The 14,235-nt window shown below is 36.6% G+C and overlaps 1 protein-coding gene across 3 annotated transcripts in view; it reads right to left on the bottom strand.

The window, feature by feature from the left end:
* The window catches only part of TBC1D5 (TBC1 domain family member 5), a 579,401-nt gene that overhangs the window by 74,479 nt on the left and 490,687 nt on the right, over positions 1–14,235 (bottom strand). For all 3 annotated transcript variants that reach the window (XM_046002325.1, XM_046002328.1, XM_046002327.1), the window contains one exon: positions 11,030–11,115. In XM_046002325.1, coding sequence (XP_045858281.1) covers positions 11,030–11,115 — 86 coding nt within the window. The remainder of the gene's footprint in view (positions 1–11,029; positions 11,116–14,235) is intronic.

Genomic DNA, 14,235 nt, shown 5'->3' on the forward strand with positions numbered 1-14,235 from the left:
TTAATAGTAAATAAACATATGACTAGAAATACTAGGTGAGAGCCTACATTACAGAAGCTAACTGTATAGCTACAGCAGACAGCTTTTGGTGAGGCATTAATTTTCTGGCAGAATTGAGGTGTGTGTTTATAAAATGGAGTAGAACAGTGGGGGAGTTTTTAAAACTATGTTGAAAGAGGAATGGCTTAAGAAAAGCTGGGAAAAAGTCTTACAATATCATGAGAGTTGCCATGGGGGAAAGCAGTCCTTTATGGCATGGCTTTAAAAACCAAAATGAGTGGGGCACCTGGGTGGCTCAGTCAGTTAAGCCTCTGCCTTCAGCTCATGTCATATCTCACAGTCCTGGGATTGAGCCCCACATCAGGCTCCCTGATCAGTGGGGAGTCTTCTCCCTCTGCCTCTGCTGCTCTCCCTGCTTGTCCTCTCTCTCTGCATGTCAAATAAACAAACTAAACAAATCTTAAAAAACAAAACCAAAAAGAGTTACAAAAGTTACGGAAAACAGTTCAAAAAGAAATCCTTTCTAATGATTTAACATGCTCTATTTAAAATAGTAAGTGCTCCAATTCTGGAACTGTATAAAATGATGGGAAAATCACCCTCAGACACACAGACTTCCTCGTCCTGGCCTGGGTGAGAGACAGGCTTAGATGAAAGGCCCTTTCCAGCTCTAAGTGTTTATGACCTGCAGGTGCCAAAGGGCTTCTGCCATCACATTCATTATACTGTTGAAATGACAGGACGAAATGAGAGGCCTTAAGGAATGCTGACCAAATGAGCTTAGGGGCCTGTTTGCCCTGCCTCTTTATCTCCACCTTTCATGTCTACTCTGTTCTCTTTGCCCCTCCTTCTTCCTCCATTTTTATCATCCTTCTGTTTTCCTCTATTTTTCTTCCCACTCCCTTTTTTTGTATCATAGTCTCCTTTTCTATCAGTTTCTCATATCATTCCATCTATACTTTTTTTCCCCCCAACATAAAACCATGGAACTTACTTTAAAATTATTTTCTTAAGTGTAAAGAATAGTTGGAAAAAGTAATTATAAATACATGACTTCAGTTTTTGGATAGAAACTATATTCCCTTTACATCTCTGTTATTTTGCTAGAAATCTACATTATTGACCTACCCTCAATGGATTATCATTCATATTTATTTCTTTCATGTTTATGGTCATTGATATTTTCTTTGGAAATTCAGACCAGTTGTCAGGGTTGCAACATAGTAGTTTTCAAGATGATTCTAACACTTGGGCTAACATTTATGATATACTTCTGCTTAGAAATTCTGTGAGCTGAAGGCTTCAAGTTCTATCAAATAAACTGGTTTTAGCCTTAGCCTTTCTTAATTCTTTATCTTTAAAATTGAGAATAGCAAATTTGCTTCAGTTCAGACATCTACATGTAATTCTAAATGTTTGTCATATTGTGAGGTTTCTATTATCTTAGAAAATAAACTATCCACATCTCAAGAAACTCCAGGTTTCACAGGTCTTTATTAAAACAAAATGATAAAAGTTAGCTTGTTATTACTTATTCCTTAGGAGTCATAGGTAACATTCACTCCTTTCGGCTATAAAGGCAATGATTATTTTGCATGTGGCAGATAAATATTTGTTAATGTGATATGAAGCAAAAGGATATTTTATATTTTATATTATATTTGATATTTTATATCAAAAAATATGTAAGACCTATATACTAAAAGTTATGAAACACTGAGAGATTTGGAAGATATAACGAAATGAGGTGATCCATGGTCATGGAGAAGAAAATTCAGTAATATTACGGTATAGGTTCTTTCCAAACTGATCTGTAGATTCAATGTAATCCCAGTCAAAATCCCAGTAATTTTTATCAAAATTGACAAGTTTATTCTAAAATTTATATGGGAATGCAAAGGCCTTAGAGTAGCCAAAAGAATGAGGAAGAGTAAAGCAGGAGGACTCAGACTACTTAAAATCAAGACTTGCTACTAAAGTACATGAATAAGTGATGATGGTTATTAGACGAACAGAACACACAGAAAGAGACATACATACATATGGTCAGCTGACTTTCAACCAAGGATCCAGTTCAACTCACTGGGGAAAGGAAAGACTAAATAGACGGCACTGAACAGCTGGCTATCTATAAAGAAAAAGATGGGCCTAATCTCTACCTCACTCCACACACAAAAATTAATTTGAGATGGACCACAGATTTAATACAAATACTAGAACCACAGAGCTTTTAGAAGAATACAGAGTATCTTTGAGACGCTACAGTAAAGGCTTAACTCAGCAGGCCTGGGCTGCCCGAATCCTGCTCATTCCAAAGCTGTTTTGGACAGGCCCTTGACCGACAACTGGGATAACCTCCAGCCCCTGGTAAGATTGTCTTCCTATAGCTGGGGGCTTGGGCCACACCAAACAGTTCCTGCTTACAGTGGATTTATGGTTAAAATCTGTTTTTATTCAACGTGGGTCCTGTGCCACTGTATATCAGTCTGACCTCTGAGGGGACTGGTGACCGAGTAGCTAATGTCAGTCACACTGTTCTTTCATGCCTACATGACTGACCCCTAATAAAAACCCTTGGGGGACACCAAAGTTTGGGTGAGCTTCCCTAGCTGGCAACACTTACCATGTGTTGTCATACATTGTTCCTGGGAGATTTAAGCACTGCACTGGGACAGGGCAATTGCAAACTTGTACCTGGTTTTTCCTAGACTCCAACCCTTTTTCTTTCCTGATTTTAATCTGTATCCTTTGGCAATAATATACTGTACCCATGAGTATAACAGCTTTCTGGAGTGCTGCAAATCCTTCTAAGGAGTCACTGAAACTCAGGGAGGTCTTGGGGATCATCAAAAATGGAGACTAAAGGAAGGCAAAAGTTTCTTAGATAGGAAACAAAACGTACTAGCCATAAAAGAAGAAACTGATTCATAAACTTTATTGAAATAAAACTTTTCTGGTCATCAAAAGACATCATTAAGAAAATGAATAGACAAGCCACACACTGGGGAATAATATTTGCAGTACATATATATGACAATATATAAAGAATTCCTAAAATTTAAAAAAACCACAAATAACCCATAAAATAGGTAAAAAACTTGAAACAACAGTTTATAAAAGAAGATACACAAATCATTGATAAGTTATGAAAAGATTCTCAGCATCACTAGTCATCAGAAAAACGCAAATTAACCATAATATGATACCATTTTCAAACCAATTGGGAATGAATAAAACAAAAAAGACTGATAATCTCAGATGTTGGCAAAGATGCGCAACTACAGACATTATACAAGGATGTACAAGGATGCAAGCCATTGGAAGCCCCATATATTCCTGATGGGAGTAGAAAAAGGTATAGTTACTTTTAAGGGTTTGGTGGTTTCTTATAAAGTTAAACACCTATCCTACAGGGCAACGGAATTTCTAAATGTTTACCTATAAGAAAGAAAACCATATATCCATGAATAACAACAGCAAGGACAAACAACAGCATCTGAACACCTGTACAAGAATGCCCATAGCAGCCCTATTCCTAATACTCCGAATCTTGAGCTAACCCAGTATCTCTCAACAAGAGAATAAAAGACTTGTGGTATATTCCCATAATGGAAAGTGACTCAACAATCCAAAGGAAGGAACTATCACTACATGCAATACAGATGGGCTGTAAATACGTCATGCTGAGTGAAAAAAGCTGGACGCCCAAGACGCACACTGTGTGGTTCCATTTATGTGAAGCCCATGAAAAGGTAAAACCAGTATTTGCTAACAGGAATCAGAAGGTTGCCTTGGGGTGAAAGGTTGCAACTGACTGTGAAGGGACCCCAGGGAACTCTCAGGTGAAAGAAATGTTCATACCAGGTATATCGTTTCGGATGGCGGTATATCATTACTGATTTGCGTAACTGCCAAAACTCATCAGGTGGAACGCTTCCAGTCTGTGTTCAGGTACACAGGATGCGTAAATTAAAGAAAAGGAGAAAGCTGTGTTTGCTCTGGACTAGGTAGGATACAGTATTGCCAATTTACCTAAATTGGCTGGGAATTAACAACTCTCTCTGATGTAAGAGAGCACTTTCAGACATGGATGTGTTCACAGCACAAGTTATCTGAGCACACAAATATCACAAAGTTACATTTATACATAAATCGGGGTCCTCTGAAATTCTCATTAGTCAGTGACCTACTAATACTGGTAACCATGGACTTCTTGGGTTCACGGCTTGGGGAATATTATTAGCAATTATTTCTTTACGATTTTTTAGCAAGAAAATAGTTCTGAGCAATTGCAGTCATTATGTAAGTAAATAGAATAAAGCTGAATTAAAAAAAAAAAACGTTGATCACATTAAATGGGAATTGTCCAGGGGAATTTTATAATGACTTTTAGGTATTCAAAAAGTATTTGTTTACTCAGTTATTAAACTAAATATTTGCTAACCACTATGAACAGTTCCAGGTACTGTGCTAGGAATGTGAAGATTCTAAGATGCAGATCCTGACATCGGTGTGAGTTATTCCACAAATGAAGGTAAAAAGCATTTATTTTATTAAGATTTGAATTTGTTCTCTGTACCAGATACTGAAGAAACAGCAGTGAATGAGGTAGATATGGTCGCTGTCCTCACGAAGCTCATCATATTCTAAGACAAGATTGCTGGAAGGATCCTTGGGCTTCTTGGGACTCTGCACTTTTATCAGAAATTCTAGTTAGGCCAGGCCCAGAGGAGTCCTCTGAAGGGCTGAGATCCTGCTCCCAAGAAGAGATGCAGAATTGTTAGCCACCAGGCATTCTGGGGTAAGAATGAACTGGATGCCATCACTCTTCCAGGCACGGGAAGCCCAGCTGAAGAATGTGGGATATATCTTAAGAGCTCAGGGTACCCTCCTTATTAGAATCTTCCTACCCTGGAGCCTGGCTTCCTGTTAGATCTCATGCAGGGTTCCCGACAAGGGGCCTTCTGCAGAGGGCCTACCTACCAGGATTATAATTCTGGAATCTTTCATCATTGATATGAATTGTTTAAACTATGCTCTGACAGTGGGGGTGAGGGGCAGAGAAAAGCTGGAGTAGTTAGCACAGAGAATGTTCCTGTTGATCAGGTGAGTCAAGAGATCAGGAACTGAGCTTGGTACCTTCGGCTTTAAAATGTTGGTGATACGAAATTGCTTCAGCAAGTTAAGAGGTCTTCAGTGTGGAGCCTGTGAAAAGGCACCGCTAGATAGAGTGACACGAGCTCTTAAGGCACTACTGCCATCTCGGGTGCCACCATTTCATCCCCTCTGCAGAGCGGAGAGAATTAAACATTTTGAGAAATCATGTTGTGTCATTTTCAAAACAGAAAATCCATGAACATTCTGGAATAAAGAAGGTATGTGATTCTACTCTTAATGTAAGCAACTGCAGTATTTAAAAACTATTAAATTCTGTTCCATGCCTACTCAACTGGGCATTTTAGTAGTTACAGATTCCTAAATAAATTGATAGGTCCTTCTGAAGACTGGTCACAAATTAGATGTACTTATTTTTTTTATAGCAGCAATTTCTGGTTATTTAAGGACAAAATTGGAACGAGATTTGAGTGTTAAATTGTCGTTCTGAGCTTAAAAGTTGAATGAATAAGAAAATGTCAATTCCCATTTTTAAAAAGAAATTTGCAAGTAAGTAAAATCAGAGCACAGTGAATATTATCCACACACATAATGGAAAATCTACCACTAAAATACCTAGGCACTTGCTTTTAAAGACTTAATTATAGCAATCCATGGTAAAGCAGAGACGAGAAATCAGGCTTCTTGATTTCTAGAGATATTCTTATCCATGAAATCACATGTCATCTTTGCATCCTCGTCCCTTATTTGGATAAGCAACACAAATAGAAGTCCACTGCCATAGATATAGCAGGTATTAGTACCCTGCTTTTCAGGTGTCTGCCTGCCTCCTGTCTGTTTTCTATTTATTGATCACTTCTGGGGGTTCCCGCATACGTATCGCCCCCCCCCCCCATCATTCCCACTCCCTCTCTTGCTGCTTCATGACAGCCCCAGGGCATTAACTCCTTAAGGGCCTCTAAACAGCTAAGAAAGTAGTTGCAAGGTTAACTATGGCTGAAGGGCTCAGCCAGATAAAAGACCCAGATAAGATCCTAGGTCTTAAATGGGGCCCTTACCAGTGGTTTCACAGCTACAGTGGTTTTTGATCATGGATAAGCAAACCTCCAGGAAATTATCTGGTGGTTATAAAGAACTGGAAGAATTTTTCGGCAAGATTATCAAGTTTGGGGCACCTGGGTGGCTCAGTCGGTTAGGTATCTGCCTTCTGCTCAGGTCATGATCTGGGGTCCTGGGATTGAGCCCCACATCAGGCTTCCTGCTCAGTGGGGAGTCTGCTTCTCCCTCTACCCTTCCTTCCTGCTTGTGATCTCCCTCTCAAATAAATAAAATCTTTAAAAAAAAGATTATCGGGGCACCTGGGTGGCTCAGTCGGTTAAGCCTCTGCCTTCCGCTCAGGTCATGATCTCAGAGTCCTGGGATGGAGCCCCATATAGGGCTCTCTGCTCAGCAGGGAGCCTGCTTCCCCCTCTTTCTCTGCCTGCCTCTCTGCCTACTTGTGATCACTCTGTCAAATAAATAAAATCTTTAAAAAAAGATGATCAAGTTTGTCTTAATTTATACTTCAATTGGTGACTAACGGTATTCATGTACCTTCACGAGTGCTACCTCACTCACTCACTCATTCTAAACCACTTTCTTGAGGTATAACTGACATACAAACAGCTGCACACATTTAATGTGTACAACTTGATGAGTATGGAGATAAGTAAACACATGTAAAACCATCACCACCATCAATGCCATTAACATATCATCTCCAAAAGTTTTCACTCTCCCTCTTTATTAGTTGCTCATTGTTTTACTTTTTGTGATAAAAACACTTCAGATAAGACCTACCCTCTTAGCAAATTTTTAATATATATTAATTAATATATTATTATTACCTATGGGCACTATACAGTAGATCTCTGGGACTAATTCATCTCCGGCTCATTTATTTTTAATTTTCTAATATGAAAGGTGAAAATGATACTTCATTGGTATTTTAATTTGCATTTCTATGACTAATTATGAGTTTGAGCAGCCCTTTAAATGTTTATTTGCTTTTTGAAATTCTTTTAGTAGTGCCTACTGTATTCTAGACACTATGTCAGGTGCTGGGGTATAACGGTTAACAAGACAAAATGTACAGTTTACATTTCAGTGCAAGAAACAAACAATAAAAACAATAAAAAAACCCAATCATTTTTTTAACCATTTCAGGTAACAAGAATTGCTATAAAACACAAAAACAAAAACAATAACAAAGAGACAGAGTAAAGGGGCCCATTATTTTAGAGGGTAGCCAAAGAGAGGTTCTCTGAAGAGATGGTATTTGAACACACAGTAATGTACCATGTGGATACTTGAGGAAGACTCCAGGCACAGAGCACAAAGCAAGCTCAAAGCTCGGGAAGTGGGAACATGTTTGTTTGCTAGAGGAATAGTAAGTAGGCCAGTACAGCCTGAGTTCAGAGAGAAAGAGGAAGAATGGTGGTAGCAAATGGGGTTGGAAAGACTGGAGGCCAGATGATGTAGGGCTTACCCTGCAGGTCATTAATTGAATGGTTTTGGGTAGTATAGTGATAGAATCTGACTTACATGTATCTGGCTGCTATGTGGAAAAGGTCTATAAAGAAGTGAGAAAGTAGAAAGACCAGTTAAGAGACTAGTGGTGACTTGGTAGTAGGAGTACAGAGGGAAAGGTGATTTCTTTCAGGATATATTTTGAAGAGGATTTGCTGATGGTCTTGATGTGTGATGTAAGAGAGAACAATTCAAGGGCAATTCTAAGATTAGATCAACTGGATTGGCTATTTATTGTAATAGCAAAACACAGGGGAATAACAGTTTGAGGAGGTACAATCAAGAGTCTGGTTTGGAAAGTTATTAAATTCAAGATTCATGTGAGACATCCCAGAGGAAATACTGAGTAAATAGTAGAACATAAGAGTCTGGAGTTCAAAGGAAGAGGTCTTACTAAAGACGTAAATTAAGGGTCCTTCAGTCATAAATGGTATTTAAAGTCATGAACCTGGACTGAGATCATCTAGCGAATGAGTACTGTGAAGAAAGGAAGTCTGGAGGTTGTTCTAAAATTTATAAGCAGAAAAGGAGGATCCAACAGAGCATGGCATGAGATGGAATGACCAATAAGATAGGATCTCATGTTTCTTACCAAACTGCATAAGTTCTCTATACATTAATGATACTAGTTTGTCAGTTACTTACACTACATAAATATTTCCAATTTTCCAAATGGAAAAAATTGCTTTTTGATTCAGTTTATTTTATTTTTGACATATCTGCTTAAAAATAGTTGTGTAGCAAAATGTACCATTTCCTTCGTGATTTTTCCCACTATTTTTAAGGTTAAAAAGTCTTCTAATAACCAGAGATCAGATAGACACCTGCATTTTATTTCTACTTTTGCTTGAGTGTACTTTGATTCAGTTGGAATTTGTTTTGGTGTATGATAATGTTATAAGCTGATATTCTTTCAAAGGATTTGTCAGGTTTCCCAACATCATTTATTAACTCTCTCATTGGTCTGTGATGTGTTCTTCACATATACCTTTCATTTGGTTCAGTCAATTTTAAGCTCTGAAAGTACAACAGAGCTGGTGAAAAACCTTCCTTCCAATCATCACAATGACACTATGTATAAGAATTTCAATGTGCGTATAAGGAACTGCTAAAACAGAACCAACGTTTTGAGAAGAAAAATGCAAGGACGGAAGGCTAAATAGAAGAAAGATAAAATTTGAAGGGTAGAAAGGAAAGGGTATAACCCACTTCCTTTTTTGAAAAAAAAAAAGTAGACACTGAAAAATGTAAAAAGATAAGATAAGGCGAGGCGAACCATAAGAGACTATGGACTCTGAAAAACAACCTGAGGGTTTTTGAAGGGTCAGGGGTGGGAGGTTGGGGCAACCTGAGGGTTTTGAAGGGTCAGGGGTGGGAGGTTGGGGGAACAGGTGGTGGGTAATGGGGAGGGCACGTTTTGCATGGAGCACTGGGTGTTGTGAAAAAGAATGAATACTGTTACGCTGAAAAAATAAATAAAATGGAAAAAAAAAAAAAGATAAGATGTATACACACATTTTTTGTTGAGTAACTTCCCCATGCCAGCCATTATCCTCAGTGCTCTCAAGTGGTAAGACAATGTGCCAGCTGTCAAAGGCTTAGATTTTGGTGGGGAAACTGGGGAGTCAGATGACACACATAAATGAAGTCTGTAACTTCAGTGAGTAATGAACACTATGAAAGTAAGACTGGGCAACAAGGCAGAAGAGAAAAAAAAAACAAGAGGGAGGTCCAAGGGGCCTCTGTGAGGTGACCTTTGGGCTGAGCTCTAAATCATGCAGAAGAAAGAAAAGAGGGAAAGAAGGGTGCTCCAGGAACAGGGAAGAGCAAGTGCAAGCAGAAGTTAAGAGAAGGGGACAGTGGAAAGAGTGAAGGTCACAGAGATAGAAAATGGACCCAGGAAGAACATGTCAACACTACAAGTAGCCTTTGGAGGCATTTCTGTTGGGGTGTGACAGACTCTGTCGTCAACTGAGAGTTATTTGGCTGTTACATGAAAACTAAAATGGTGGTGGGGTTGGGGAGAATAGGGAAGCGAAGAAGGGATTCTAGCTGGAACGATCTTGTATAAAGAAAGTACCTAAAAATACCGTGTTCTTTTAAACACTTAAACTAAATATTTGACACGATAGGGTAGAATAGAAATACAAGTGTCTACACTGTAAGGTTCCTGAGGACAGGAGTTTTATCTGGTTCGTTCACTCAACAAAGAAAATCTTGCATGCAATAAAAATTTGTTCAGTTAAATGAACAAAGTGACTAAGGAGAAGATCCTTTCATTAGTGAAACAACAATCTGATGAAATGAACAAACCAATAAGAGCTTCAGAGAAGCCTCATTGGCCATAGAGCTGGTGTCACAACGACACAGCACATTAAAATGTGATGGATTTCCATCAAGGGTGGGTCACTTGAAAATAATATTACACTAATACAGGGTTCAAGACACAAGTTTAAATTTAGCCACTCTCTTGTAAACTTCTCACCCTCCAGACTATAAGTTTCTATGTGGCAAGAATTATGTCTTCTTTTTAACTCTCCAAGTAAAAGCAGAACACATAGTATGTGTGTACTCCATAAATGTATATTTAGGCTGCTGGAATCCTACTGAAGAAAAGCTAGCATACAGGCAAAATGCTTAAAGAAAAAAAATTCGGACAACTTGGCAGCATTTATCATTACTAACATTTTAGTCTTCCAGAGTAAACTTTGAAATTACATTCTAATTTGAGATGGTTCTGATTTGACACGTTAACTCTTGAGACATCTTGAGTACAGTATTATGAAAGAACAAAACTGTTCATCAACCCCTTATGCCAATGTTAATTTCTTTTAAAAGTAGAATTTTAATGTTTTTTTATTCCTACAGTGACCCTTAAAATTTCTATGTATATAATCACAAATGCACACACAAGATGCATTTATAAGCTTATTGTGTAGTTCTAAAGACAGTTGGGAAACCCAATTTTAATTTTGTTACTGAAATAATTTGAAAATATATTATAGAACTGCTTCTTTTCAATCAACAGCAAGGATCTAGAAAGACATTATACAAGTAGGCACAATTTATTCAGGTTTATTAGTGTTAGAAAAATGAAGTTGTCTAACTTCAAATTATAACAAATACTCTACTATTTTTCTTCTTACCACTGAGAGCAATGTATACAGTTTCTCATGGCTTAAAAAAAACTCAGATATTTTATTTAGTAGAGATGTCATTGTATGCATTAACCACTGATATGCTAAAATCTATCAATTTATTGTCAGCAAATGTGTAAAAATTCCTGACCATCTCAGAGAACATCTTTGTGGCTCATAACTTCCATCATTCAAGAAAGAGGACTTACCGGCTTTTATTCATGAGGTCTGCTCCACGGGCTTTGTAATAATCTAAATTTGGATGGAATTGGTAAGTGACTGGTCTTGGATTTCTCTATAGAAAAGAAAAATTTAAATGTAAAAAGCTGTTTAAATTACACATTAACACATACAAGGACAAAACAATTGTTTTTATATTCTTTCAGAAAAAAATACATATAATAATGAAGCTCAATAATTAGTGTGCCTGAGTTTTGCTTTCATAGTTGAAGTTTTACCTTAAGTGATCTTAGTTCTGATTAAACAATGAAATTATTTTTTATCTTTTACTTTTACCTGTCTCAAAATTTACATAGATTTATTCCTGTCATTAGATCTTTTTCCCAAGTACACTTAATACTACAGAGTGTTGTATTAGTTTCAGGTGTACAATATAATGATTCAACAATTCTATATTCTATATAAATTCACATTTCCAAGTGCTTAAGATAAATGTATATTCTATATAATTCTATAGAATATAGAATGATTCTGTATTATGTATAAATTCACATTTCCAAGTGCTCAAGATCAGTGATTTATTTCTGATAATTTTGCTAATTTCTGATAATTGATAATATCAGAAATTTTGATAATTTCTGATAATTTTGATTGCTTTTAATATGACTTTCCAAAATACAGTAAAATCAAATTCTGACAAAACTGAAAAATTACATGAGATGTAACACAAGCACAGTCTACCCTTAAGGCCTGAGAGATAGGAAGTGTTAAGAAAGCTGCATTTTGGAAGGAGAGTAAAAATCCGTTAGTTTTGGATAACCAGAATGCCAGATATGCCCACTAGATGGCACACCGAGTCCTTCTCCAAAATGAATCTGTTATTTTAGAATTGAGTAGTTCTTTTAAAGTTAGAAATTTCTATGCCATCTATTCTTATATACGAGTTTAATCAGTACCCAGGTAGTGAAAATATTAGCAGGGTGCCATCAAATGCAAAAGCAAACTGACCAATGCACATAAAAACAGCAATATGCTGGCCTTTCTTGCATTTGATACTTATTCATAAACATTGTAGAAATGTCCTGGGATCATGAGGTCAGGGTTTCTATCTAATATGTTATTATCACATACTGTGTCTACTATTTAAATGTGTCAAGTACCTCATAGGCAAATAAAAATTAAGCCAAGTCTACTTCATAAAAGTAAGTATGTTAATATCACAGCTTAAACGAATACCATCTCTAAAAATGTTAAACTACATACATTTTTCATTTAAAAGTTTTACAAAACTTATAAATAAATGTGTTCCAGTATTTACCTGAACTTATAATTCAAATGAATAATTAGGACTTTGAATTAGAGCATGCCCTGTTCTTTGAGAGATCTATCTAGACATAGAAAGTCTGTATTTTATCTTAATAGAAAATTACCAATATGCTTTGATATCAATCCTTGGAGCCATAATATTCCCAAGGCACTGATATACTTGTATGCATGCAGGGGGTATATAATTGCTAAGGTTAAATAGTTTGAAATTCATCAAGCTGACAAGCTGCATCTTAATGGCCATGATGGACCTTTTCTTTTTCTGCTGAAAAGAGAATATTTACACAGCTCAACCCTTTCATATCTCTTCCAAGTCAGCCCTAATCATCTGACAAAAATGACAATCCCTTGATTTAGCTCCAGCTACTACTCCTCTGGTTTGGTATTCAACACAGTTCTACAATAATCAAATCTGAATGGCCTTGATGAAGATAACCGATGCTTCCATGACTACCATACTATTAAGTCTAACAGTGCAACTTTTCTCTCTCTAGGAATTACACGGGTTTCCTCGTGGTAGCTGATGACAACCTGGACCCGAGTAGAATGGGAAAATAAAATAGAGGTGAAAGCTACTGGCAGTTTGCCAGCACGTTCATGATTTATTTAAAAAATTAACTTCCGCAGGACTATCATTCGTGACTAATTTTGCTCTTTATTCTCACTACCTGGAAATACATTTTGTTTTTGCTAATATTTAAAAGGCTTTTCTTCAGATTCCCGACAAACTAATAAAAGATTATGTTACTTTTTGCTAGAAAACAATGAAATAAGGGATTGCATGGAGCAATTTCTTGAAACATCTTTATAAAGAAATGACAAGCAATTCAAGACACGAAGTGCTGATCTATCTAAGCACTTAAACCCATTATTAGGAATAATGATCTAACTTGAACATATGAATGAGGCTCAAGTATTGCTTTCACAGAGGCCGATTTAAATTCCTAGGAGACTTACTAATATCAAAGGGAGAGGCAGTTTAAAGTATTGCTGTATAGGGATAAAAAAAAAAAACACACAAAAGATGATGTTGGAAAAACAGCATTTGGAATGTAAGAAAATAAAATCAGAGGTTGAAGTTGAAAGTTATTCAGTAGGATTTTCTGAGAAGATGATGCTATTACTAAAACATAACTATGTACACACAGAGATGATCTAGACTAGCAATGTCCAACCGAAATATGACATGGGTCACAAATGCAAGCTTTAAATGTGATTTAAAATTTTCTAGCAAGCACATTAAAAAGAAAAAATAGAAACAAGTTTAATTAAATATAATATTTTGATTCAGTATATCCAAAATTTGTCACTGTAACATGTAATCAATATAAAATTCCTTGAGATATTTTACATTCTTCCTTTTGTACAGTCTTTGAAATCCACTGTATATATTACACCTACAGCACATTTCACTTTGGATCAGCCACATTTCAAGTGCTCCACAGCCACATGTGGCTTGTGGCTACTGTAACAGACAGCATAGAACTAAATGTCTGACATGTACATAAACCAATGCATGGTTGTAAAAACCAACATGTATAGACATGAACAATAAAAGGGCAGATATACGTTGATACGTTAAGATTCAGTCCTGACAGCTCTTCATTTGCCTATAATTCTTCTCTTTTACTTAAGTTAGTTTTCTGAATAGGGTTTTAAGAAGTCAGGAATTTTTGAACAATGTCCATTCACACAGCTATGTACTAAAATGGTAACAATGGTTTCCTTAGGGGCATGAGATTAAATGAGTATAATTCTAACTTAACACAACTGAAATATTTTAAAAGTAAAGAGATACTTGCTTTTCCTATTTAAAGGGATTTTTATCCTAATAAAATTTTCATAGAAATGTAACAGTTCTGATTTTTAATTTTGAAAGATCTGGAATTTCCTCTAAAATATGAGCCAG

This window comes from Meles meles, chromosome 4, assembly GCF_922984935.1.
Source record: "Meles meles chromosome 4, mMelMel3.1 paternal haplotype, whole genome shotgun sequence".
Lineage (NCBI taxonomy): Eukaryota > Metazoa > Chordata > Mammalia > Carnivora > Mustelidae > Meles > Meles meles.